At 36.8% G+C, this 27,935-nt stretch overlaps 1 protein-coding gene across 1 annotated transcript in view; it reads left to right on the forward strand.

The window, feature by feature from the left end:
• LOC113513877 (probable ATP-dependent RNA helicase DHX35) overlaps positions 1 to 3,969 on the forward strand; it is a 53,286-nt gene extending 49,317 nt beyond the window's left edge. Inside the window, exons 15-16 of the mRNA XM_052891886.1 lie at positions 1,560 to 1,710; positions 2,859 to 3,969. Coding sequence (XP_052747846.1) covers positions 1,560 to 1,710; positions 2,859 to 2,973 — 266 coding nt within the window. The 3' untranslated portion in view covers positions 2,974 to 3,969. The remainder of the gene's footprint in view (positions 1 to 1,559; positions 1,711 to 2,858) is intronic.
• Positions 3,970 to 27,935: the final 23,966 nt, after the last annotated feature.

The raw sequence follows: 27,935 nt of genomic DNA on the forward strand, positions 1-27,935 counted from the left end.
TGTCGTAAGAGGCGACTAAGGAAACTTAACCGTAGAGGGATGGGCAGCAGCGTCCCTCTTTAAACAGCATCAAAGCTTAATTGCGGTTGTCAAACTGCAAGCTTAATTACTGACAATATTTTCCTTATGGAGGGGGGGGGGGCTTTGTCCAGCAGTGGACAGGTAACGCCTAAAATGAGGATGATGATGACAAAGTTTCAGTAAAGAAATAAATGAGCTATCAAATACAGATATATTTTGAAATGCATAATAATAGAATCATCGTGACCAATTCAATAATTAACCACTATGGTTTCAAGGGAGGACCACGTGATTCTCGACCAGTGGGGTTCCTCTTGAAGTAAAATCTAATAGATCGATATTGGAATCGAGACGTTTTGCATTCTCGAAGTTGCAACACTAGCGACATAATGGTTCCATATTGTTCTGATAGATGGATATTATATATTCTTTTCTCAAACATGCTTGGAAATGTGAGCATTATTTTGACAATCTTCTTCGAGATAAATCAAAATTGCCGTACTGGCCAAGATACATGCGGGCAGCAGCCGGCAAAAGTTGTATGAAAATCCATATCTGTCGTGTTTAGCGGCCAGATAAATAACTATGTAAACTCATATCTGTCCTGTAATTTAAAAATGGAATGATCTTTTACTTCGAAATATGGCTACCAAGGAGGTAACTAATAAAAGGTTTTATTTAAATTTCGAACTGGCTTGCAAATAGAAAGCTGTTTATTGAAAAAAAAAAACAAAGAAACATTATGGCGCGTGAATAATTATTATTGTTCGTTATTCGTCATTGAACTTAAAAAGTAAAATTGTGTTTTTGATTTCTGCGCATTGTTTGAGAAAAGTACTATACAAGCCTTGGCCACAACCAGGCATTGATGGACTCACGTATGTGTGCCTCGGCTACACCTCGGCTCACATTTGCACGTTCGTCCATCAACGCCTCAGTTGCTGGCCGCTGCAGTAATGTACTATTATTGCACTTGTAAGTTACATATAAAATAATGTATTTATAAATATTGTGAGCAAGGGCGGACTTATCTCTGACAGAGATCTCTTCCAGTCAACCCAATACAGTGAGAAAGTATTTCGTATTTATTAGTGCAACTTGTGAATGCAAACAGATTTTAATTCTGACTAAACTCTCCTAATTATTGTTTCATAAATACAGTATAAAGTTGTCATTGGCAATAAATTGGAATAATATCGATTTTGAGTTGGATTTAAGAGTAGGCTAGCAGATGTTAATATTACTAGAGAAAGTGGTAACCGTCGCCTATAGACATGAGCATTATCATGGACATACCAGAGTATACTGTTTCGCCCATGACACCTCCCATGCGTTGCCATTCCTGAGGACTCAGGTGTTATTCCTCTGCACCCAGTAAATTCACGCCACATCCCACACTTCAAACCGAAACACAGCCATGTAAACACAACTGCTTCACGGTTGAAACACGAATGGGACAGAGGTACCCAAGCAAACGACTTTTGTACAAAGTCTCCTACTGGTAAATGTTAGTAAAGAATAATATCGATTCTTTTCAGCAAAATGCACGCGTATAATGAAATGCATACTGTCCGGCCTTTTCCCCCAAGCGTCGTATTTGAGTGCCGGCGGCTTCTACCAGGGGCTGAGAGGGGCCGAACTGTACATCAGTCCGGACAGTTGTTTGTACAACTTGCAGCAACCTAAATGGTGAGTCGCTGGCTCCAGTGGAATAGGAAGAACTGAACAGGGCATGATTCTTGTATAAAATTGACATGTCTGTCGAAAGTAAATCATTTAGCGCCATCTGGTTGATTATTACCGTACTCTGTAGTTCGAGCTGTCGCGTGTGATTCTATTTTTAAGTGCAATGCTTTTTGATAATTTTCAACCGACTTTAAAAAAAGGAGTTTTTCAATTCGGTTGTATACTTTTTTGTGTTTTTGCCTCATAATTCGGTTATAAACCGATTAGTATTTTTTTTTTTATTTGAAATTGGCTTTCAGATTGGCCCCATAGAAATTTTATCAAAATTAGAATAGAATAGAATAGAATATCTTTATTTCCTTTAACAAAATTAGCCTTTTGATTTAACAGTTTATTTTTTAAATTGAAATAACTGGGTTTACAACAATTGAAGTTGGGTTTTTAAACACATATTTTAAATTATATATAACTTTAGCTTTTATCCGCGACTTCGACCGCGTGATCAAGATATGTTCAATGACCGCGATGAAAAGTATCTATAGCCTCTATATATCCTTCTCCGTCCCATACCGTACGTGTATACCAAATTTCATAGTAATTCGTTAAGCCGTTAAGGCGCTATAAGGCAATAAACAAACAAACTCTAGTCGATCCGGTTTTTTAAATACACCATCGGGACTTAACGCGATGTAAAAGCCCTTACAGATAAACAGTGCCTACTTGCTTCTTTATTGCCGACTTTTCGACGTGGATTACAGCACGTCTTGTTCACGCTGTGTTTAAAATTAGTGGAAATAACGCGAAAGTTTAAAATTAACAATCCGGTTTGTCTTTAGACTCTTTTTATCACAATAGATTTGTCTGTCTATATATGTGATAAACTTCCGGCTCGAAGGACCAATTTATGATAGCTAAGTTCTATCAGTAATAGCCGTGTGGTCCCGGTATAGAATAGGTCTTCCTATCCTGTGAGTGTCGTAAGAACCGACTAAGGGAGGGCGAAGAAAGGACAGTAGCGTCCCTCCTAAGACATCAGCAAAGCCTATCTCCCTTAATCGCCTCTTACGACACCCACGGGAAAGGAAGGGGTGGCTTATTCTATGCCGGGACCACATGACATATTAGTAACGATATAATCTAATTGGTTTCAGGGTGGTTTTCGCCAGCGTGTACAGTGTAAACGATAAGACGTACATGAGCGATCTAATGGTCATACAGAAGGACTGGCTTCTGGAAGTGGCACCGCACTATTATATAGAGACATAGGGCTACGTCATCATCGCTGTGATTATCATGATGATTAGATAGAGGGGAAAGAAGAGCGCGATAAACGCAGCCGGCCGGCGACGTGTTGGGCAGCGCCATCTAGTTCTGAAACTAAGCAGAACTTGTTACAATGGTAACCAGTTCTGCTTAGTTTCAGAACTAGATGGCGCTGCCTGATACTAGACTGATAGACTTTTTCAAATACATATTTTCTTTTCGATAGATTAAAAAAAAGGAAGTTCTGAAACTCAGTTGAATTTTTTTTTTCATTTTTGTTACCTCATAATTCAGTCAGTTGTAAACCGATTTGGAAAGACTCTTTTTTACCTGAATATATGATTTATAAGTATAGGATATATTCACAGATTGGTCTGATAGATATTTTATCAAAATCGGTACAGTACATTTGTTTGTTTTGCTCCATTTGAAGTCGACTTTGTTTTGTGGAACACAACCTTAATTATTTGTAAATGTATACATATCATATGTATACATAGCAAACATCCAGACCAATAGAAACAGTCACACACGTGAATACAAATGTGTGTAATGTACGGGAATCGAATCCACGACTATCCGATAGTGCGAGCACGTCGTCGTACTTGATTACAAAGATTAAAATATGGATTTACGAGAGAAAAGGTATAAACGTCGGTCTGTTTAGTTGGTATTTTTCAAAGTCAGGCTTCAAAGCCAGAAAGATGAAATTCGCGAGTTTCTCTTCGAAAATCAGGTGGACGTTGTACTTGTATAGGAGACCTTCCTTAAGCTTTTGATGCGCGATCACTTGATCGTCACTCTCGATGAGGTGCAAGGCGCTTGACCAAAAGGTCAAGGAATCACGAATAGACTCCTTAACTTGACCGTTCTTTATTCACCTTTTAGGATACCCAAGGGAAAACAAGGGTCCATTCTGTGCTGGCCACAGTGACCATACAGTGATTTTATAATATAAACTATGTAAATTGTGTACAAATAAACATGTGAGTCTGATAACATGTATTTTATTATTTAAAATAATTTACCTTTATTGTAAAAATTTCGCTTTAAATTAATGAAATATAGATTGTAAACTATGAGGGGTATCTTGGCCCAGAGGGAGACTTTGTACAAAAGTCGATTGCTTTGGTACCTCTGTTCCATTCGTGTTTCAACCGTGAAGCAGTTGTGTTTGCATGGCTGTGTTTCGGTCTGAAGGGTGGGATATGGCGTGAATTTACTGGGTACGGAGGAATAACATTTGAGTCCTGAGGAATGGCAACACATGGGGGGTATCACGGGCGAAACAGTATATTCTGTTATGTCCATGGTACTGCTCATGTCTATAGGCGACGGTTACCACTTTCCATCAGGTGGGCCGTCAGCTTGTTTGCCATTCTATTGTATAAAAAAAAAGTATTTTGTCATTGGCAAGCTCGTATTGCTATTAATGTCTTTAGACGCTATTCTCTTTATATCAGTTGGCTACAGTGTTGCCAGACTAGGCAGTTTTTTCACAATTTTGGGGATAAATAATTCTGTTTGCGAAATTTTGAGGACATTAAATTATTGAATAAGAATTAAATTAATATGAAGAAATTTTGCTATTTTTTTTTTGTCAGTTTTGGTATTTATAAATTCTCGAAATCCATAGTATATACTAGTAAATATGGTTCATTACATCAACTTTTAACTGTCCACTGGCCTCCCCCGTAAGATGTTATATTGTTACGAATAAATGAAATTATGGAAGATTTAACAGTAGTGGCCATGCTTGGAAGACGGGGTGGCAACCACAGTTACGCGGAGAGACGGGGGGGGGGGAGGAATACTTAGCAATGAAGTTTGACAGCCCCATTGCTAGCAATATGCCCTATTAGGTCGATCACCACGTGGTTCTGGAAACCATCGTGAACAATTGTTGAATTCGTCACGATGGGCTAATTGGCCTGCTTCATCCTCACCTATCATCTTTCACTGGTACCCCGCCGGTGTATACCGATAGCGCGATTGGGGTTACCATTCCATTGTCACCCATTAAAAAAAAACCACACGCTTTAGTGATGTTTTAAGAGGGACTTTATTACCCATCCCTCGACCGTTAACTTCTTCTAGTCGCCATCTTTTACGACATCCACAGGAAAGGACGAGATGACACGTTCTATTCCGGAACCACACGGCATAGTACAGAGAAGGTAGCGATATGAGGTGGAAAATGCCATCACGGGGAATGGCTTTGTTTTTGTTCACCTTTTACGTTACGATTAAACGATAGAACTTAATCAAAACCGACACAAGTTTTTGATTTGAATAAAAGTGGAGGGAATTTGGAGAAATATATGAAACTAGCTTTTATTTATTTAGTAGTAATCCGCCCCGGTTTCGCACGGGTAGTAGAGCATATTTATTTATTTATTTATAAAAGACACACCAACAATATGCTCACAACAATTAAGCAGACAATGTACAATGTTGTAAGTAAGTAAAAAGTGAAAAATTACTGTTCAAAAATGCTTAAATCTAAGTTTACTTGAACAAAAACATCTCACTCTTCCGTATAAGTATGCTTATAATTTTTGTATCGGTTTGTTGCGTCAAATATGAATTAGCTGGGTATAGTAAGCAACCCTTAAAAGATGACCCAACACTTAACAGGCATGTGCCATCGTGGACTTTTTTTTATAGACCTAAAAAAAAAAAATAGTTCCGCCATACATTGTTTTATTAGGATTAGGCAGCGTTTTCGATGAACGCTCTCGATCGACTTAATTTCTTCCGATATCTTGTACAATTAGCGTCATATTTCAACAAATTAACTTGAAACCGTATTAAACACACCACTCTGTGAGATCAACATTCAGCAGCAGTATTTCCGAACCGATACGACATCATAACCTTCAAGAAAAGAGCATACTCGTATTCCTTTTTAAAAGGCCGGCAGCACACCTGCAATGCTGTTGGTGTTGCGGGTGATCATGGGCGGCGGTAGTCACTTACCATCAGGTGAGCCGCATGCTCGTTTGCCCCGTGTGTTGTAAAGGAAAAAACAATGTAAATCTTTCTTTTAAATCACTCTATATATTGATGAAAACCGCATTAAAATCCGCTGTGTAGGATAAAAAATTTAAGCGTACAGACGGCGGGAAGCGACTTTGTTGATAATTAAAAATTTACTGTATCATTTATACAAATAATAGTAAATTTTAATGTGAACTAATACAAATGGCGGCCTTATCGCTAAGCAATCTCTATCCGCGAAATCGTCCGCGTGATCAAGATATGTCCATTGATTAGGATATAAAGAGCCTATATTCTTCTCCATCCCATACCGTACTTGTATACCAAATTTCGCAGTGATTTGTTAAGCCGTTAAGGCGCTATAAGGTAACAAATAAATGAACTTTTACATTTATAGTACAATAGAATCTCGATTATCCGAATCAAATGAAACCAGAGATAATCCGCATAATCGGGGGAAAGGGATTGTTAGTAATGGAGACTGAGAATCCCATTGCTAGCAATATACCCAACCAGGTCGACTTCCTCGCGGTTTCCCCTGGAAACTATCATGGTTAATTCCTGATAAATTCATCATGATGGGCTAACTGGCCTGTTTTCATTGTCATCTATCACCCTTCACTGGTGCTCCGCCAGCGTAACCCGTTAGCGCAGACGGGGCTACCATACCATTTTCATCCATAAAAAACATCCGTATAATCGAAAATCCGGATAATCGATTTCATAGTCAAATCAAACATTATTTTTAATATTCTTTTATTTTTGACATACGTCATTGAGACAATACGATATAAAAAAAAATACGAGTTATAAAGATAATGGATTATATAATACCTATTTACCCAATTAATAAATGATACCATTTCTGAATCAGTAATTAAAGCTGTGAACAATCAAGTCCGGTTAATCGAATATACGGATAATTGTTGTAAAAACTCTATAGTCGTTTTTATTAATGTTCTATAATCAAAATATTAAATACAAAAATATAACAATATAATAATTTATGACAGTTTGCTATTCTCTTCTAAACTTCACATAATACATACATTTTTATTATTCATCAAACTGAGCTTATTATTTTCAACATTCGTTATCAGCACGAAGTAAGGAATTTATTTAAAAGAAGATTCTACTAATTCATAATGGCTGGGATGAATTTGAATTGTATAAAAATGTTGGTGAAACGTGAAGATTATACAGCATGGAAATTCAAAATGAAAATGCTGTTGGTGCACGAAGAGTTGTGGAATACAATAGACGGTTATGAATCGTTTGACGATACACCTTCCCATGTAAAAGCACGTAATGACCAGAAAGCATTATCAAAAATTTGTCTTTCTGTGGATGGTGCGGCAATGACGCATGTGAGGACAGCAACGACAGCGAAAGAGGCATGGTATGCATTACAAAAGGCATATGAAGACCAAAGTCTTGGTCGGAAGTTGTCATTGGAGCGACAGCTGTACAGGTACTCCCTATCAGATTTTACCGATATTGAGTCGTACATTAATGCAGTCATGACAACTGCCCAGAATTTGGCAGATATTGGCAAAACAATCGAAGATAGCTCTCTTGCTGCGATTTTATTAGGCGGACTAACATCTCGTTATGATCCTCTAGTAATGGCTCTAGAACATTCAAATCTCGAAGTAACATTAGAAATGGTTAAGACGAAGTTATTGAGTGAAATGTCAAAGGTAGCTCAGAATGATGATGTTGCAGCATTTCGTACTTCACAATTAAAAGCGAAGACGAAGAAACCGATTATTTGTTTTAAATGTAGAAAACCTGGACATAAGAGCCCTGATTGCCCTATTAAAAAGGTAAAAAAGGCAAATATGTCAAAAATGGAACAAAACATAGAAGATACAACAGATTGCTTGTCAGAAGTGGCTATGTCATCCCTAAATAACCAGAACTCCGATAAATGGATAATCGACTCTGGAGCATCGGGACATATGACTTCACACGGTGAATGGCTCAAAAATTATCGTTCTATCGATAGTGGAAGCATAACTGTAGCAAACGGACAAAAATTGCCAGCTGTGGGTATTGGTGAGGTATCAATAAATACTAACTCTGTAGTATCAAAAATAAGTAATGTTATTTATGTTCCTAGTTTAAAATGTAATTTACTTTCGGTAAAGAAAGTTGTCGAAAAAGATTTTTCTGTTGTTTTTGATAAAAATGGTTGTAACTTTTATAAATCTTGTGATGTATCTTTTGCTAATAACCCTATTTTGCACGGTTCTTTTAGTGGTGGAATGTATAATTTAGATTGTTCGATTAACTTGCCACAAAATGTTTCAGCCTATAATGTGCACTCTGAACTCTCAAACTTTAAAATTTGGCATAAGAGATTAGGACATCTCTGTCGCATAGGTATGGATCTACTTAGAAAAGGTCTAGCAGTTGGAGTGGAGTACAAGGAGGTTGACAAGGAACCATGCATACCCTGCGTGGAGGGTAAGCAAGCAAGAAAACCTTTTAAACGGTTGAAAAGTAAGAAAGCTACGTCAGTACTAGAATTAATTAACACAGATTTATGTGGACCATTTCAAACAACCTCTTTTCAAGGTAATAAATACTTTATTACTTTTATAGACGATTTTACCAGGTTTATATTTATTTATTTTATATCTTCTAAGACAGAAGTCAAATCAAAGTTTTCTATTTTTCAATCTCTTGTTGAACGTGAAACTGGCTCAAAAATAAAAATAGTGCGATCTGATAATGGATCTGAGTACGTCAACAATGAATTTGCTGATTATTTGGCTTCAAATGGTATCAAGCACCAAATTAGGATGCCCTATAGCCCTCAGCAAAATGGAGTGAGTGAACGATGCAATCGTAGCATTATGGAGAAAGCCCGTTGCATGTTGTCTCATGGTTCACTTGCGAAAGCTTATTGGCAAGATGCTGTAGCGACTAGTGTTTATTTGAAAAATAGGTCGCCACATCGTGCTCTTAATAAGAAAACTCCTTTTGAGATATGGTACGGATCTAAACCTAACTTATCTCATCTTAAAGTCTTCGGATGCAGAGCTTTAGTTCATGTTCCTTCTTGCCAAAGAACTAAGCTAGATATGAAAGCAACTGAACATATTTTTATAGGATATTCAGATGATCCTAGAAGTTACTACTTCCGAAGTGCGAAAACACCTAGAAAGTTAGTAAAATCGAGAGATGTAACTTTTTTTGAAGATAAGTTTACAGGACTAACAATTGAAAAGGCAGACGACGTAAACTGTGATACAAGTTACTTATTTTCAAAGACCTCATCCTCAGAAGAAGCTTCATTATCTTCTCCTTCAATTGGCGGAGGTGGTGATATAGCAATTGAGGAACAAGATCACAATTCAGTCAGTACTGAAGAGGTACGCAATCAAGGAATGGAGACTGTACATTCAGGTAATATAATTAATTCTTCATCTCCGTCATCGGGTTCTTCAAGTAATTCTAATGATGATAGATCTGGAAGAAGGTACCCTGAAAGAATACGTAAACCTCCAAACTATTTTTCTTATAATACTCTAAGCGATGATCTGCTGTGCGGTGATCCTTTGACTTATCGTGACGCAATTACAAGAGATGATAAAAATGACTGGATCACTGCCATGAATAATGAGTATGATGCTTTATTAAAGAGGAAAACTTGGGTATTGGTGGAAAAACCAAGCTTTAAATCTTGTATTCCATCTAAGTGGGTTTACAAATTGAAAAGAGATGCTGAAGGAAATATAGTCAAATATAAAGCTCGTTTAGTAGCTAAAGGTTTTACACAAATAGAAGGTGTAGACTATTATGCGACTTTATATTCCAAGCTCTCGGAGCTTGTTTCAAACCATATAAGGCCTTTTTCAATAAGCATACCTTATTTTCATCTTCCTTTCTCTGGACAAACCCTTCTGGCTGATCCATATAGACTTCTTCTTCCAAATCACCATATAAAAAGGCAGTATCTACATCCATATGACGTATTTTGTATCCTTCCTGTACTGCTAGTGCTAACAGCGTTCGCAACGATGAGGAGCGTACAACGGGAGAAAAAGTCGCATTGTCCTCTGCGGAATCCGAATACATGGCGCTATCAGCAGCTGCTAAGGAAGGTTGTTTCTTAAAACGTTTTGTGGCAGAAATAACAGGTAAAACTCTAAATGTTGTCATTTTTTCTGATAGTCAGAGTGCCCAGAAACTTGCGTTGAATCCAGTCCATCACAATAGAACTAAACATATAGACGTAAAGTTTCATTTTATTAGAGACAAAGTAAATGACAAAATTATAGAATTAAGGTATATGCCCACTGATTCACTACCAGCGGATGTTTTGACAAAACCTTTAGGTCATGTTAAGTATTTACGATGTATGACGAATATGGGCATTGGGTAACCTTTTATCTTGTTATTTTTGTACCAGTATTTTTGTTAAGTAATATTTTTGTTATATATATATTTTGATTACGGGAGGATATGTTGTAAAAACTCTATAGTCGTTTTTATTAATGTTCTATAATCAAAATATTAAATACAAAAATATAACAATATAATAATTTATGACAGTTTGCTATTCTCTTCTAAACTTCACATAATACATACATTTTTATTATTCATCAAACTGAGCTTATTATTTTCAACAATAATCGATGTTCGGATAATCGAGATTCTACTGTTAATAGTTGACGGCTATTTCATTAGAATTATTTTGTTTAATTCCGCTACCATTAGTATGCATGTTAGTACATTATTTAAGTGTTGGCAGTCACATACATATACTAACAGTAGCGGAATTAAACAAAATAATTCTTAACAAATAACCAGTGATATTGTCTTCCGCAAGATAACATCTAGTTTTTTTTTTTTTAATTAGTATTTGAATTAAAATAGGAATTAGTGACTGGCGGCGCTGTTTTTTTTATGGATGATATGGATACCTCGCCTGTGCTAACGGCATACGCTGGCGGTGCACCAGTAAAGAATGACAGGTGAGAATGAAAAGGCAAGTCAGTTAACCCGTCGCGATGTAAACATCTAGTTCATTCAGCACGATGGTTTCCAAGGGGACCACATTGAAGTCGACCAGATAGGGTATATTGCTAGCAATGGGATTGGTAACCCGCATTATTGACAATCTTCCCGCCCGACGCTGGCCGTTAACCTGTATGACATTATAAGTTGCATAAAAGAATCCGAACACGTTTATTATTACCTAGTAGGTTTCCAGACAAGAAAACAGTTATTTTAATAAATACACATCACGACCTTCGATAGGTGGTAACAATAATTATAGACTTGATACACGGTCGAGCACCCTTGTTAATTTATACTTTTGTTTACTTGGACTCAAGCAGCCAATAATCCCCTGCACCTACACGTCTTATTAATATAATAAAATTGTACCTACACAATGTCTGTACGTAGAGGATATTTAAGAGAAATTAGTATATATTTTTTTATACAACTTAGAATGGCAAACAAGCTAACGGCCCACCTGATGGAAAGTGGTAACCGTCGCCGATAGACATGAGCAGTACTATGGACATAACAGAGTATACTGTTTCGCCCATGATACCCTCCATGCGTTGCCATTCCTGAGGACTCAGATGTTATTCCTCTGTACCCTGTAAATTAGGAGTCTGAAGCAATTGTATAAAAAATATTTATGTAGTTGAGTCTTCTGCCAGGTTTATGTTCTTTTAGTTAGATCTTGATCTTTGTGTTACACAATTTATATTGTTTTGTTCGTTTTTATTAAAAATTATAATATTATAATTTAACATAATTTAATTAAACAAATTTATATATATATATATATATATATATATATATATATATATATATATATATATATATATATATATATATATATCATTCATGTTTATCCAAGATCCTTCTAAAATTAAATTCCTGCTATTAATTAAGTGGTGTCACTGACAATCAGCGTCATGTTGGAAAGAACATAGCATATAGCTGTGTGATACCATTTTAGTGTTTTTCTTTTCCATTTTGTTTATTTTTGTTTATTGCTAAATGTTTTTATAATTAAATATGAAATTAAACACTAAATAAATATTTCTTTTTTTCCTAATACGATTAATAGAAACAAAAACAATACATTTTAGACTTTTTGTCCGTCTTTGTGTTTGTTCTGGTATGACGTTAACAATACTGCATTGAATTGAATTTGATTATCACGGTTATGTTCCTGAAGGTGTAATGTGTATGTTTGTGTATGTGTATGTTTTATCTTGATACGCCGAAGTGGTTCATCATACCAGTCTTTAACTGTCCACTGCTGAACATAAGTCTTCCTTTTTGGCAGTAGTTGCCACGCTCGGCAGGCGGATTGGCAACTGCAGTTAGGCTTTGGAGACGTTTTAAGAGGGATGCTGTTGTCCATTCTTTGCCCTCCCTTAATCTTCTCTTACGACACCCATGGGAAAGGGAGGAGTGGTCTAGTCTATGCCGGGACCATACGGAAATGGGTTCAAATTCCACGCGTATAAAGTTGTGGGCAAAAGCTAGTATATTTATAAAAAGATAAGTCCTGACTCACTCGTATGTTATTTTCTGCTGAATCATACTGTCGGGGGTGAAAGATATTGTTTGCGATTTAAAAAAAATAAAACAGTATATCTTATCAGGTCGACCTCCACGCGGTCCCTCCGGTTACGCCCCCGACCCCCTAATATGCCCCGTCAATTTGATACTCTTAACAGGTAGATAATGGAAAAAAAGGGATTGTTAGGAATGGGTCTAATAGCCAGATTGCTAGTAATATATTCTATCGGGAGAAAGGGATTGTTAGCAATGGAGTTTGACAGCCCCATTGCTAGCAATATGCCCTATTAGGTCGACCTCCACGCGGTTTCCCCTGGAAACCAGCAAAGTTAATTTTTGTCGAATTCATCATGGTGGGCCAATTGACCTGCATTCATTCTCACCTATCATCTTCCACTGGTGCCTCGTCGGTGTATACCGATAGCGCGGACGTGGTTACCATTCCATTTTCACCCATTAAAAAAAATAGCTAGATTGGTAGCAATACACCCTATCAGGTTGACCTCCACGCGGTTCCCCCTGGAAACCATCGTGGGTAATTCGCGGGGAATTCGTTCCGATGAGCTAACTGACCTGTTTTCATCTCTCACTGGTGATGCCCTGCTAACGTATATCGTATAACGTTTCTTGAGTGGCGACCCCGTACGGGCAAACTCTGTGTAGGACGACCCCTCACTAGTTTCTCCTTCCGTACACTTTCATAATTCGTCTCATATAGTGACACTTGGCTCCACCCTCCGATAGTGTTCTATCTACATATTTATAAATAGGTATTAAATGAAAACCAATTATTTTCATAAAACATTTATTGCATCATTTAAAAGATAGTATGTATATATCTTAATCAGTAAGTATATAAGATTATATACTGATATATATGTAATACTGTGTACCTAGACAGATATATAGATAGATAGATATATAGATAAAAACAAATAATTTAATCCAAACATATATGGTAGAGATTTAACTGATAGCTATATCTGTACCAGAGGGAGACTTTGTACCGTTCGTGTTTCGTGTAGCAGTTGTGTTTGCATGGCTGTGTTTCGGTTTGAAGGGTGGGATATGGCGTGAATTTACTGGGTATAGAGGAATAACACTTGAGTCCTCAGGAATGGCAACGCATGGGGGGTGTCATGGGCGAAACAGTATACTCTGTTATGTCCACGATACTGTTTATAGTATGAAGAAGCGTACAAAAAATTAGTTACTGTAAAATAAAGTTATATAGCCGATTTAATTGATTGTTTTTATGTTTGTATCGTTTATTAAATGAATCAAATCACGATTTTTAACCATTACCCTATAATAAAATATGGCATAAAAAAAATCTCTAAGACTTAGGAAGGATACTATGCAACGTCGTCAGATTGGATAAGTATTTATTTCGCAATTTTGGGTAAACAAAATTCTACCAGGGAAATGAAATTCGGCTAAATGAAAATCATGGACAAATTTTTTTGGAAAATATGAAATGGCCTTGGAGAAATTTGGATTTTTTTGGATATTTAAACAATTGTTTTAGTACTTGTAGGTATATAAAGTACATAATAACAATGAAATATATAGTTGAAGCACAGATAATATAATACTGTACTTGTAACTGAAGGTACATTTATGTATGTACCTTTTGTACCTTTATGTGTATATTTCAATCTGTATTTATGTTACTGTATTTCACTTGAATTATTCACTTGTCATTGTATACTTTTATTTATGGTACAATAAAGAGTTAAATAAATAAATAACGGTAAAAGAAGTTATTCAAGTAGAAACAGAAGGAATTTCCTTTTTTTATCGCTCATTCTGTGGCAAAACGTAGTGAAAAACGGTAAAACTTTATGATAGATTGAAAATCCTGAAAATCATATCAATTTGGAGAAAAATATTTGACGTTTGGGTAAAAATCAAAATTCGCACCTACCAACCGTGGTCTCTTACCACACTCCATCAGGGGGGAAAGGGATTGTTAGTAATGGATACTGAGAATCCCATTGCTAGCAATATACCCAACCAGGTCGACCTCCTCGCGGTTCCCCCTGGAAACTATCATGGTTAATTCCTGATGAATTCATCATGATGGGCTAACTGGCCTGTTTTCATTCTCATCTATCACCCTTCACTAGTGCTCCGCCAGCGTATCCCGTTAGCGCAGGCGAGGTTACCGTACCATTTTCACCGATCAAAACACACTCCATCAGGTGGCACATCTTGTTTGCCATTCTAAATGTAATAAAATACAAAGGTCGTGCCAGGAACTGACGATACGAACGAAGTTGTGTACTGTTTACTGTAATATAATTGTTTTGACTCGTCAACGGAGTCGCGTCGATTAGCGTGACCGTCTAGCCAGCTCTACTGGAGGTGTTTGGAGACTGACACAGGTTAATGTAAATAACAATAATTAACAGAGTAATAAAATATTGAAATTTTAACATAGCTTCTTTCCACTCAGCGCTTGCTGGTAGGGAACTCTTACGGAGTTAGGCTCGCTTTCTATCTTGGGGGGAAAGGGATTGTTAGTAATGAAGACTGAGAATCATATTGCTAGCAATATACCCAATCAGGTCGACCTCCTCGCGGTTCCCCCTGGAAACTATCATGGTTAATTCCTGATGAATTCACCATGATGGGCTAACTGACCTGTTTTCATTCTCATCTATCACCCTTCACTCTACTCCGCCGGCGTATCCCGTTAGCGCGGGCGGGGTTACCATTCCATTTTCACCCATCAAAAAGCTCGCTTTCTTTACCTCTAAACGAGGCATCTTCATGCAAATTATTAGATTGCAACTCAGAGCCTAGTGTTAGTACTAAACTAACGAAATACTAAAATTACCGTGGTGAATCCCAGGCGTATTCTTTCCTTCCCATTCTCACCTGTCATTTCTTACTGGTGCCCCGCCAGTGTATACCGGCTGCACAGGTACCATTATCATCATTAAAATACCATCATCAGTACCATCATCCATTAAAAATAAATATGCAACGCGAAAGTTCAAAATGGCTTTAAAATAATTTAAGATTGTTTTTCACAAAACGAAAACGACTTCAGTTGTGACAAAATCGATTTTTGACTTCGAAATTAAACTGTTGAACCGATTTTGATAAAATTTCTGTGGAAACAATCTATAAGTACTCTATTTCAGACAAAAATTTTTTTTTTACAACACGGGGCAATCGTGCATGCGGCTCACCTGATAGTAAGTGACTACCTAGGACTAAATAGGTTCACAACGGATGAAGTTATAAGGTAACAAACATAAAAAAATACAACTGAATCGAGTGTCTCCTTTTTTATAGTCGGTTTAGAAGTCACGTATTGACTCATAGCCGTGAGAAATATGTTTTGATAGACATGAATGTTATATGCACGTTTGTAAACAAGTGCATCGTTAATGCAGTGGTTTATTTACCCCCTTTCCTAGGGTCAAGCGTACTTAATATGTATTTTTCTTTTATTTTTCTAATAGCATCTGATAACTGTTGCTGGATTCTTTATGAATTTTAATTTTTTTTTGACAAAATAATAGATGACAACAAAGTCACTAACTTGTTTTTAATGGATTTTTTTTATACCACTGAGGTGGCAAACAAGCATACGGCCCACCTGATGGTAAGTGATTACCGTAACATCAGCAATACCAGAGGTATTACGCGTGCGTTGCCGACCCTGAAGAAACCTCTTTACCCCCCTTTTGAAGAACCCCATGCTGTAGTCTCTTGGGAAAACCTCGGCAGGAAGCTCATTCCACAACCTGAGTGTTCGTGTTCTGTTAGTAAAATTAACCATTTTTTTCCAAAGCAATATGGGTGAGTCGGGACAGTTCCTTATGGCGGTGTACGGGGGAAGCTTATGTCCGGCAGTGGACAGATAATGGCTGAGATAATAATGATGAATATGGCTTGATAAATAATAAAAAAAAAAAAAAAAACTTTTTTATGATACTTAGAATGGAAAACGAGCTGATAGTTCATTTGATGGGAAAGGGTGACCATCGTCTGTTTACTTACTTATTTATTAAACACATTACAAAAAATGTATAATTTAAAAGATTTACTTAATGCTATATAACATTCTCTCACAGTCAATCTTTGGTAAAACAAATGTTATAATAATTCAGTGAAAAATATTGAATATTTATTTATTTATTTCAACTTTAATGCATAGTGAAACTATGTATATATGGCGGACTTAACACCGGACGGTGTTCTCTACCAGTCGACCATTGGGCGAACAGAGAAATACGTAGGCGGTGCATTATTGAATTGAGGAAATATAAAAGGTAATATATTGACATATTATAAACATATAATTAGATTAATATAAACATACACATATAATGTTAAATAAATAAATATATACATACATAAATAAACACCTCTCCCTTAGAGGGGTTTTGCCAGTAGTTGCCACGTTTGGCAGGCGGATTGGCAACCGTAGTTAGGCTTTAGAGATGTTTTAAAAGGAACGCTGCTGCCCATGCCTCGTGCTCCCTTAGTCGATTTTTACGACACCCACGGGAAAGGAAGGGGTGGCCTATTCTATGCTGGAGCCACACGACAAAGAAAATTTATCTTTATCCTATTATATACATTTAAATTTATCTATATAATATAGTATATATCATATATGTGTAAGTATATTTGTTATTCATATATATTTATTCGTTTATATATGTAATTTTAGTATGTATGTATATCAATAATTACTAGTACCGCATTCGTGTATTCTGACACCTCCCTATGGTTGACTGGGAGAGAATGCTTTTAGCATTAAGTCCGCCATGTACACATTTATGTACTAATGAATAAATAAATAAATAAATAAAATTTTGTATAAATAAATTTAAACATTTTTTTATTCTTGAAAATACAGTAGAATCGTATAAAAGGTACTATTTTAAAATGCTTAAGATTAAGTTTACACAGTTAAAACGATTTCTATTTTAAAAAGGCGGAAGAACATTCCGTATAGTAAGACATTGAGAAACATCAGCTTCCAATGTTTATCGGTCAGATGATATTTGCACCCGGACTTGAGTGGAATGCCATTATCTCGTTTATCGCCTCGTTTTTTACTAATTAGATCCACGAGGTGAGACGTAATTAATTCGATTAATTTAAACTGTGACTAGCGCTATCTACTAACTGACATTCTATTAGGGCGTGCGTCTGCTGTAGCATTGTATTTTATTTATTTATTTATTAAACTCTTATTATTAAGTTTCTTGCCTGTTCTTCTCAGCTAAAATAGTACTCCGAATTGGGCGTGATTCATAAACGATGACTATTCAAAAATGATTATTTTTTTGAATTTGAATTTGAATGAAATTCTTTTGAATAAAAAATATCTAGTGTGGTCCCAGCATAGAATAGACCACCCCTCCCTTTCCCGTGGGTGTCGTAAGAGAGCGAAGGATAAGTAGCAGCGTCTCTCTTAAAACATCTCTAAAGATTGACTGCGGTTGCCAATCCGGCTGCCAAGCGTGGTAACTATTGGAAAACACCCTTAAGGGGAGGCTTATGTTCAGCAGTGAACAGTTAAAGGTTGGTATAAAATACATATTAAGAATTAAAAATAAGGAAAAAGAATGTGATATTTTTTGAAGATCAGAAACACTACTGCAATTATAAAAAAAAAAAACATACAATCTATACATATACACGAGTACATAATAAAATTGCAACTTAAAGATGTCTATACATAGGAGGTATGTAAGAAAAAATTATATGGGCAATAGAAGCTATAACAGTAGTGTTTATAATTTACGTCTATCTGTTTCGGCATTACACAAAAACTACCGCACCAAATTGGTAACAATTTTTACAGCTGTATTCCCGAAGGTACATATAACTCAAAACCTAGTACATATTTCATCTTGTTGAGAGGCCTTATCTCAAATTTTCTTAGATATCTTTTACGTATAAACAGACAACCTTTAGAATATTAACTAAATAATTTTTATACATAGATTCAGTATCTATTATATCCCGTTCGTGTTTTAACCGTGAAGCAGTTGTGTTTGCATGGCTGTGTTTCGGTTTGAAGTGTGGGAGGAAGAGACTCAAATGCATTGCAGGGAGTCACTGAATGCAGGTGACTCAGGTTTTTCAGACCGTTCCTTATGGCAGTCTATGGAGGAAGCCTATGTCCAGCAGTGGACAGATAATGGCTGAAATAATGATGAATATAATATTTAATAATATACTGAAAATATAGGCAATATATTTCAGTGTCTTTAGTAATAAATAACTATTTTTTTATATTAGTCACGTAATGCTTACATAGCTAGTTTCAAATTTATCGCTTTATCAGTACCATTTCTAGACATTACCATATAATCGATTTTTTTTATACAACTTAGAATGGCAAACAAGCTGACGACCCATCTGATGGAACGTGGTAACCGTCGCCTATAGACATGAGCAGTACCATGGACATAACATAACTGTTTCGCCCAAGATACCCCCCATGCATTGCTATTCCTGAGGACTCGGGTGTTATTCCTCTGTACCCTGTAAATTCACGCCATATCCCACCCTTCAAACCGTAACACAGCCATGCAAACACAATTGCTTCACTGTAGAAACACGAATGGGATAGAGGTGCAAACGACTTTTGTACAAAGTCTCCCTCTGTTACATTTACTTTACTGGTAAATATATATATATATATATATATATATATATATATATATATATATATATATATATATATATATATATATATATATATATATATCATTGCACAAATGACAAATACTAGCCTGAACTATTAATGGTATTTTTTATTTCTGTTGTTTCAACCATTCCATCCATTTTTAATGTATTTGACAATCTAGAGAAGTGCATATGTGTGCTGTGTTTGGAATTTTTTTTTGTAATTTTGTTTTCTGTATGTTATTTAATAAAAAACCATTGATTATTCTATGAATTGTTCTAAATATAATACATTTTAATAAATACCTTCTAAGCTTAGATTAGAGGGTCGCATACTGCGCGGTTTCAGAGATGTTTCCTCCTACGAACACTCAGGTTGTGGAATAAGCTCGCTGCCGAGGTTTTCCCAAGAGACTACAGCATGGGGTCCTTAAAAAGGAGGGGAAAAGAGGTTTCTTCAGGGTCGGCAACGCACGCGTAATACCTCTGGTATTGCAGGCGTTCATAAGCTACGATAACCACTTACCATCAGGTGGGCCGTTTGCTTGTTTGCTACCTCAGTGGTATAAAAAAAAAGTTTGTATAGATAGTCTCGAGTCTCAAAAACAGGTCAACTATTTATCAGCTAATTGTCAAATTAGCTGAGTCGTTTTTTTTATCAGTGTTCTTTATACTTACGGCATAAAATGTATCTTGACGTATTATTTAATGAATAAAATGAGTGTTTACGCATTAAAAAGATACAGAAATTATAAGACAAAATATATATAGAAGTTATAAAGGAATCACCCATAACTATTTATCACGCAAAATTGTATGAAAAAGTTGACAAACTTTTCTCGAAACATTTGTATGGAGACTGTCTATATAATCTAAGTTAATGTTTTCTTTTTGTCTTTTTTTTTTTAATTAAAGCATGACATAAGCGTCCTGAACGAATACAGAGATTACATATTGACGGGTAGCTAGTAAACAGTATCTAACGGACTTTATTCGGTACAGTGCTCTTTATATATTATATTATATTAATGTATTAGAACGTACGTTCAATGTTCACTTATAACATTAACTACATATTATTTATACGTTTTAACTGCATATTATGTTAACTATGAGAAACATTTTTTTTTTCAGTTAAATATAAACTTAACAAAAACAAATATAACGTAACATAATTGTTACAATAAAAAAAAACAAAACAATTTTCAGGGAACGTCGTGTTCCGAGCCGTTTGTTTGTGTAGACGTTTTGTTTTTCTGTAGATGTAGACAGATAGGGTTATCACACACGACTTTTACTAGGAGATGCGGTAGAGTTATAAAGTTCATCCAACTTCAGCAATATCAGTTTTGTTTGTATGAGTCACGGTTTAATTATAAATGATAATTATTTTAATTACTTACTTAGTTACTCCTCCGTGGAAACTTCGTTATCACAATGAATAACTGGGAAAATGTTTGCGTATTTATTTTCATATTATCTACATTTTTTTTTTCTGGTGGACGAAAATGTAATGGTAACCCCGCCTGCGCTAACGGTATACGCTGGCGGAGCACCAGTGATAGATGAGAATGAAAACAGGCCAGTTAGCCCATCATGATGAATTCATCAGGAATTAACCATGATAGTTTCCAGGTGGAACCGCGAGGAGGTCGACCTGGTTGGGTATATTGCTAGCAATGGGATACTCAGTCTCTATTACTAACGATCCCTTTCCCCCCATATATAAGTGAATTGTCGTGTAGTCCCGGTATAGAATGGGCCACCGTTTCCTTTTCCGCAGGTGTAGTAAGAGGTGATTAAGGGAATCTAATGGTCAAAGAATGGGCAGCAGCGTCCCTTTTAAAACAACCCCAAAGTCTAACTCTCATGGGTGTCGTAAGAGGCGACCAAGAGAATTTAAAGGTGAAAGGAATAGTTGCAGGGTTTCTCTTAAAACATCACCAAAGTCTAACTGCGCTTGCTATCCCACTTGCTAAGTATGGCAACTACTAGTAAAAGCCCCTAGAGGAGGTCTAGGTCCAGCAGTAGATAGATAATGGCTGAAATGATGATGATGTTTGATTACTCAAAAGGTGATCTATTAGCGAACTATACCAGAGGGAGATTTTGTACAAAAGTCGATTGCTTGGGTACCTCTGTTCCATTCGAGTTTCTAACTTGAAGCAGTTGTTTGCGTGACTGTGTTTCGGTTTGAAGGGTGGGATATGGCGTGAAATTACAGGGTACAGAGGAATAACATCTGAATCCTCAGGAATGGCAACGCATGGGCGAAACAGTATACTCTGTTATGTCTACGGTACTGTTCATGTTCACAGGCGAAGGTAACCACTTTCCATCAGGTGGGCCGTCATCTTGTTTGCTATTCTAAGTTGTATAGAAAAAAAAAAAACTAAAATATTAATTATCTGGAAATCACTAAAATTAAAATATAAAAATAGGTTTATAAATAAAGAAATAAATTTAAATAAAGCATCATTATTTGGTACTACCAAACATACACTCCCAAAAGTTACAAAGGTACACCCGATGGAAACTGGCAACGGGATAGGAATCCCGTTACCAGTTTCCATCGGGTGTAACTTTATCGCCCTAACCACACCAATATAATTTAATACGTTTATTAATTTTTCGCTATTTTGTTTTCATTTGTTCGATTAAAAAGAGTACTGACACATAATTCTTAATCCGTCACAACACAGTGATAAATTTACGTAAATAAATGTAGTGAATCATAAAAAGTTGAAACCTACCTTAACAAACCGCGTGTGACCTGGTCGTGACATTTTGGAGATGGTTGCATTTGTATTTTATATACCTATTTAGCTAGGTACAAATGCAGTTTGCTCGTACCTGATTATAAATATATGTATAGAGTAAAACCAAACTAAAGCTAACCTGCTACTCTGGGTGGAAAGGGATTGTTAGTAATGGAGTTTGACAGCCCCATTGCTAGCAATATGCCCTATTAGGTTGACCTCCACGTGGTTTCCCCTGGAAACCATCGTGAACAATTCTTGTTGAATTCGTCACCTGCTTCATCTTCACTTGTCATCCTTCACTGGTGCCCCGCCGGTGTATACCGATAGCGCGGGTGGGATTACCATTCTATTATCATCTGTTAAAAAAAAAAAACCTGCTAATTTGTTCGTGTACTTTTTTATATAAAACAGGGGGCAAACGATCGTGCGGCTCACCTGATGGTAAGTGACTACCGCCGCCCATGATCACCCACAACACCAGCAGCATTGCAGGTGTGCTGCCGGCCTTTTAAAAAGGAATATGCTCTTCTTGAAGGTTATGTCGTATTGGTTCGGAAATACTGCTGCTGGAAGTTGAGTCCAAAGAGTGGTTGTGCGTGGAAGTAAATGTTTCGAAAAACGCACGGTGGAAGTTAGAATTGAATTAATTCGTGTGATTAGGAAATAAACATTTCTTGTAGTTTTTTAATGGTAACCCCCCCTGCGCTATGGGTGTACACTGGCGGGGCACCAGTGAGCGATGCTAGAAGAGAATGAATTCAGGTTATTCGGTCCATCGTGACGAGTTCATCAGGAATTAATCACGTTTCCAGAAGGGACCTCGTGGAGGTCGATCTTACAGAGTAAATTGCAATAAGATAACTAGTTTCTGTTACTAACAGTTCCTTCAAATCATGATGAGCTTACTCATCTGGCTGACTTCAACCTCACGTGTTATTCCTCACTAGTATGATAGAGTTACATAAGCTCTTATATTTTTTTTAAAAATTCCATCTATCTATGGAAATCCTGGCTGGGTCGCTAATACTGGTAGAAAATCATGGGGTTTTTCTTATTTATTTTTTTTAATAAATGAAACGGTAACCTTGCCGTGCTATCGGTGTACGCTGGCGGGGCACCAGTGAGAGATGACAGGTGAGGATGAAATCGAGTCAGTCAGATGGCCTACAGTGACGAATTCGACAAGAATCAATCATGATGGTTTCCAAAGCGTGGAGATTGACTTGACAGGGTATATTTTTTTTATACGAACAAGCTGACGGCCCACCTGATGGAAAGTGGTGACCGTCGCCTATAGATAGCACTATGGACATAACAGAGTATAATGTTTCGCCCATGATACCCTCTATGAGTTGCCATTCCTGAGGACTCAGGTGTTATTTCTCTGTACCAAGTAAATTCACGCCATATCCCACCCTTCAAACCGAAACACAGCCATGCAAACACAACTGCTTCACGGTTGAAACACGAATGGGAATTATTAGTAAAGTGGCTGTTCCTTCCCATAACTAACAATCTCTTACCACCAAGTGATGGTGTTTTAACGGGAAGTCTTAATTAGTAATGAATTACGAATCGAAATCTAATTATTAAACCAACAAATATGAAATATAGGACTGTATATTCGATAATTACATTGGTAATTAATTTATAGATATCCAGAGTTTGTTTTCAAAACAGACATTGAACTTTTGCGCTTTTATCAATGTGTTTAATTTGAATGTCGTTGTTGTATCTTCGTATATAGATATACATGTATATATATACATAGGTACACGCGACAAAGTCATAAATATGTACAGGCATGTTCGATTAACTAAATTTCTGACAGTTTATGGCTGCCATCATTAATTTAAATGCAACATGTTTAGAACATTATCGTCGTCCTACCCAATTATTATTTGTGGTCGACGTAATATGTTTTTCTCTTTCATTCTTATCTTCTCGCAGTCATTTCCGTATTCACTTCCATTCTGGCCATATCATCTTTCACACAGTCCATCCATGTCTTTTTAGCTCTTCCTCTGCCCTTATAATTATCTAGATTCATTCTTAATACCTCGTTTAAAATGCGCTCTTCATCCCTGGGCATCAATTGTCCATACCAGGATAGACGGTTACTTCCTAACTTTCTTATATATATATATATATATGCCGGAATATATATATATTCCGGCATAAAATGGGCTATACTTTCCCGTGCCCGTGGCGTCGTAACAGGCGACTAAGGGAGGTCGAGGGATGGGCAGCAGCATCCCACTTAAAACATCCCCAAAGCCTAACTGCGGTTATCAATCCACCTACCAAACGTGGAAACTACTGGCAAAACCCATCAAAGGGGAGGCTTACGTTCAACATTGGACAGTTACAGGGTGATGTAAATAGAATAGGCAAATAGGATGAAATTTCCCGGAAAAGTTGTTTTGTTTCACGACAATCAACAGTAACTTCTTTTTCAATCCGGAAAAAAAAACGGTCTTTGAAAAAATTTAACATGTATCAATACGGGAATAATTGTTATCGATTGCAAAAATAATTATGAAAATCGTTTTGGTATTGGGGGAGGGGGGAAGGGAGAGGGAGACTTTGTGCAAAAGTCGATTGCTTGGGTACCTCTGTCCCATTCGTGTTTCAACCGTGAAGCAGTTGTGTTTGCATGGCTGTGTTTCGGTTTGAAGGGTGGTATATAGCGTGAATTTACTGGGTACAGAGGAACAACACCTGAATCCTCAGAAATGGCAACGCATGGGGGGGTATTATGGGCGAAACAGTATACTCTGTTATGTCCATGGTACTGCTCATGTCTATAGGCGACGGTTACCACTTTCTATCAGGTGGGCCGTCAGCTTGTTTGCTATACTAAGTTATATAAAAAGAAAAATTAGCGACGTAATTGCATAACATTAGTTGCAGAAATAACTGTGTTAATCGTAATAAATAAATATAGATGTAGGTTTCTTACATTCCGAGTGATATTTTATCACTTTGTTATTTTCCAGTGTGACTGCCACGTTCAAAGGATCACGTAGCTTACGAGTATTTCTTATTAATATAATAAAATTGTATGCAGACTATGGTCATTTGGAGAGGATGAATGAAAGAAGAATTACGAAAGAGATTTATCGAGCAAGAACGAATGGAGATGTCGGTAGGGGGCGCCCTAGATGGACGTATGTCGACCAAATAGGTAACGTGCTAAAGAAGGGCCAAATTAAAAGTGCCCGTAACCGGCGAGCGTGTATGAAAAGATTGATGAATGTGGAGGAAGCGAAAGAGGTTTGTTTGAATCGCAGCATTTGGTGTTCCTTTGTTTCTGCCTACCCTAATGGGAGACAGGCGTGACAGATATGTATGTATGTATGCATGGGAGATGATTAATAGATTGATATTAGGATTTCAGTGTAGTCCCGGCATAGAATATGCCATTATTTCTTTCAAGTGGGCGTCGTAAGAGGCGACTAAGGGAGGGAGAGAGACAGGCAGCAGCGTCCTTTTTAAAACATCTCCAAAGCCTAACTGCGGTTGCCAATCTGCCTGCCAAGCGTGGCAACGACAGTTAAATTTGAGGATTTCTGTGAATTATAGGAGATTAGACCAGACAAAAGTACAAAAGTCGATTGCTTGGGTACCTCTGTCCCAACACAAATGTGTTTCAATCGTGAAGCAGTTGTGTTTGCATGGCTGTGTTTCGGTTTGAAGGGTGGGATATGGCGTGAATTTACAGGGTACAGAGGAATAACATCTGAATCCTCAGGAATGGTAACGCATGGGGGGTATCATGGGCGTAACAGTATACACTGTTATGTCCATAGTACTGCTCATGTCTATAGGCGACGGTTACCACTTTCCATCAGGTGGGCCGTCAGCTTGTTTGCCATTCTAAGTTGTATAAAAAAAAATCATTATATCAGTCATCTACTGTTCACTGCTGATTATATGCCTCCCCCATAAGAGGGGGTTCGCTAGTAGTTGCCACGCTTGGCAGGTGGATTGGCAAACGCAGTTAGGCTTTAGTGATGTTTTAAGAGGGACGCTGCTGCTCATTTCTCGACTATTAAGTTCTCTAAGTTGCCTCGACGATACCTGCGGGAAAGAAAGTGGAAGAATAGGCCACTATTCTTTGCTGGTACTGCACGGTATAAAATAAGAGATAAGTCTTAATTGAAAATTTATAAGACACGGTGTACAGACAGATAGGGTGTGCAGATATAAAGATGGACAAACATTTTAATTATAGTAAAGATTTGAAAGATTGTTCCACAAAAACTATCAGCTTCAATTGTGACCAAAGCAGTTATTTCGATTTAGAAACTAAATTACTGAACCGATCTTGATGAAATTCTGTTCTCTCAGAACAATCTGTCAGAAGGTCCTTTAGAATAGACAGTTTTTCCAAGAGATTTCAGCATGGAGTTTTTCAAAAAAGAGGTAAAGAGGTTTCTTCAGGGTTGGCAACGCGCCTATAATACCGGGGGTATTGCTGTCGTTTATAGGCTACGGTAACCTCTTACCATCAGGTGGACCATATGCTTGTTTGCTACCTCAGTGGTATAATGCCATCATAATAACACCGTTACTTATAAAAGGATATGTAAAATTGTTCTTTTTTTATTTATAATTTTTTTAGTATCATGGGCGAAACAGTATACTCTGTTATGTTCATAGTACTGCTCATGTCTATAGGCGACGGTTACCACTTACCATCAGGTGGGCTGTCTGCTTGCTTGCCATTTTAAGTTGCATAAAAAAAATAAAAAAATTATAAAAAAAACAATTTTACAAAGGGTTTATAAATGACGGTGTTATGAGACATCGAGTACTTTCTTAAAGTCGCTTAAAAACGCGTACTCTCCGGCTCTTTCCAAACACATAAATATTACAAGTGTGTTTGTTCGTTTTTTTTTTTTTATATATCAGTAGCAATAAAAATAGTCTAGCCAAAACAGACTATTTATAGATTGGAGTGGCATGACCCTCTGTTTAGGGATGTACTCGTATGCCCCATATTATGTATGTTTATATGTAATAATTAATTAGTTCTGATCATTACATTGGGGTATGTTTGAACAAATATTTGTAATTATCACGAGACGTAATTGTGACAATATTCTGGTATGCTTTTGTAAAAAAGTAAACTATACAATTATACATACCCCCTTACTTTCACGTGGGTGTCGTAAGAGGTAAATAGGGGAATTTAATGCTGAAGGAATGGGTAGCAGCGTTTCTCTTAAAACATCACCATTCTCTTAAAATATCAAATGGGTTTATAAATGACGGTGTTATGAGACACCGAGAACTTTCTTAAAGTTGTTTTTTTTTATACAACTTAGAATGGCAAACAAGCTGACGGTCCACCTGATGGACAGTGGTAACCGTCGCCTATAGACATGAGCAGTACCATGGACATAACAGAGTATACTGTTTCGCCCATGATAACCCCCAGGCGTTGCCATTCCTGAGGACTCAGATGTTATTCCTCTGTGCCCTGTAAAATTCACGTCATATCCCACCCTTCAAACCGAAACACAGCCATGCAAACACAACTGCTTCACGGTATAAACAGAGACAGAGATATCATGCAGCCAGCTATGTCCAAAGTCTCCCTCTATTATTCTGTGTAACCGAATATTTCTAAATGTCAACAGACCACGGCCATTCGACCGAATTGTCTGATAATATTACCAAGGAAATACAACTAATTAACGTCGGAGGCTCATTTATTTGGTAATTATTATTTTTATATTAATTAGATTCACTTCTGATTCATACAATTAATAACATAAAATTATATCTTTTATATACCGAAAATCAGTTTCATCAGAAACGATGTGAAGGTCCCGGCACAGAATAGTGCACCTCTTCATTTCTCGTGGGTATCGTAAGTGAAGACCAGGGTAGCTTATTAATGAATGAGTATATTTTATTTGCATTATACAATATAGGGAATAAGCAAGAGAATTTACAAACACAACG

The sequence above is a fragment of the Galleria mellonella genome, unplaced genomic scaffold (assembly GCF_026898425.1).
Source record: "Galleria mellonella isolate WM207_F2 unplaced genomic scaffold, CSIRO_AGI_GalMel_v1 utg146, whole genome shotgun sequence".
Classification (NCBI taxonomy): domain Eukaryota; kingdom Metazoa; phylum Arthropoda; class Insecta; order Lepidoptera; family Pyralidae; genus Galleria; species Galleria mellonella.